Consider the following 944-nt stretch of genomic DNA (forward strand, 5'->3'; position numbering starts at 1 on the left):
TACATTTTAAAAGTAGTTTTATTAAAAAGTCAAACAGCATAAGAAACTGTACAGTCCATGATAAGAAATTTCCAGCTTTTGAACAGATTCTAACATTACATCAACCACATCTTCAAAAAAATAAAAAGTCATGATCAGATACATGTTGTGCCAAGAGTTTCCACATGTTATAAATAAACGGGCAACCATAAGAGAGAAAAAAAACTTTTCTGGAAACAAATCTCAGTTTCTCAAAAAAAGACTAAAAACAAAATGGCACTCTTCCTCTCAGGATGACTCTCCATAGACTTCCTGCTGCTTTACATTTGCTCCCTTTGCTGGATTTTTAGGAGAAAAGAAAAAAAAAAGGCATGTTAAACAACAAAACCCATGAGCAAATGGCTTTACAGTGACGGTGTACAGGAAGCTGCTTTTACCTGAGTCTTGCTGTAGCGCTGCTGCCGTTTCCGATTAACAAAGAACTACACCAGGAAAGAAAAATTGATTAGAGATCCATGAACATTTATGCAGGAGAGTTGGGCGTTTTCACCATGAAGTGCGCACTCACCAGGGCCACTAAGCCGAAGACCACAACCAGCACCACGACCACGATGACGGCAATGATTCCACCGGTCAGGTACTGCATGGTGATAGTTGGACGCTCCTCATCTACGTAGTACACCACAATCTTATCCAGGTCCAGGTTCTGGCTGCCCCCATTGAGCTGGACTGAGGTCCCGTTCGAGAACAGAGGGGAGACCTTCAGCTGCAAGAGAAGAGAAAGTGGGTGAGGGTCTGTTCAGATCAACTCAACTGTATCAGAGACATTCAGAAACTTACATCTTTCTCCATGTAGTAGGCCATGGTGCCAAGGTCAGTGGCACGGTCTTCTTTCGGCTTCTCTATATCCATCACAATGTAGCGACCATCAGGGTCATACTGAAAATACAGTATAGTTATTAGGA

General features: G+C 42.2%; 1 protein-coding gene across 1 annotated transcript in view; it reads right to left on the reverse strand.

The window, feature by feature from the left end:
• The window catches only part of epcam (epithelial cell adhesion molecule), a 13,254-nt gene continuing 12,310 nt past the window's right edge, over positions 1 to 944 (reverse strand). Inside the window, exons 3-5 of the mRNA XM_015057801.1 lie at positions 548 to 626; positions 417 to 461; positions 1 to 317 (exon numbers count right to left, since the gene is read on the reverse strand). Coding sequence (XP_014913287.1) covers positions 300 to 317; positions 417 to 461; positions 548 to 626 — 142 coding nt within the window. The 3' untranslated portion in view covers positions 1 to 299. The remainder of the gene's footprint in view (positions 318 to 416; positions 462 to 547; positions 627 to 944) is intronic.

Source organism: Poecilia latipinna, unplaced genomic scaffold (genome assembly GCF_001443285.1).
Source record: "Poecilia latipinna isolate Pla-1442-1.1 unplaced genomic scaffold, P_latipinna-1.0 Scaffold1492, whole genome shotgun sequence".
In the NCBI taxonomy this organism is placed as follows: domain Eukaryota; kingdom Metazoa; phylum Chordata; class Actinopteri; order Cyprinodontiformes; family Poeciliidae; genus Poecilia; species Poecilia latipinna.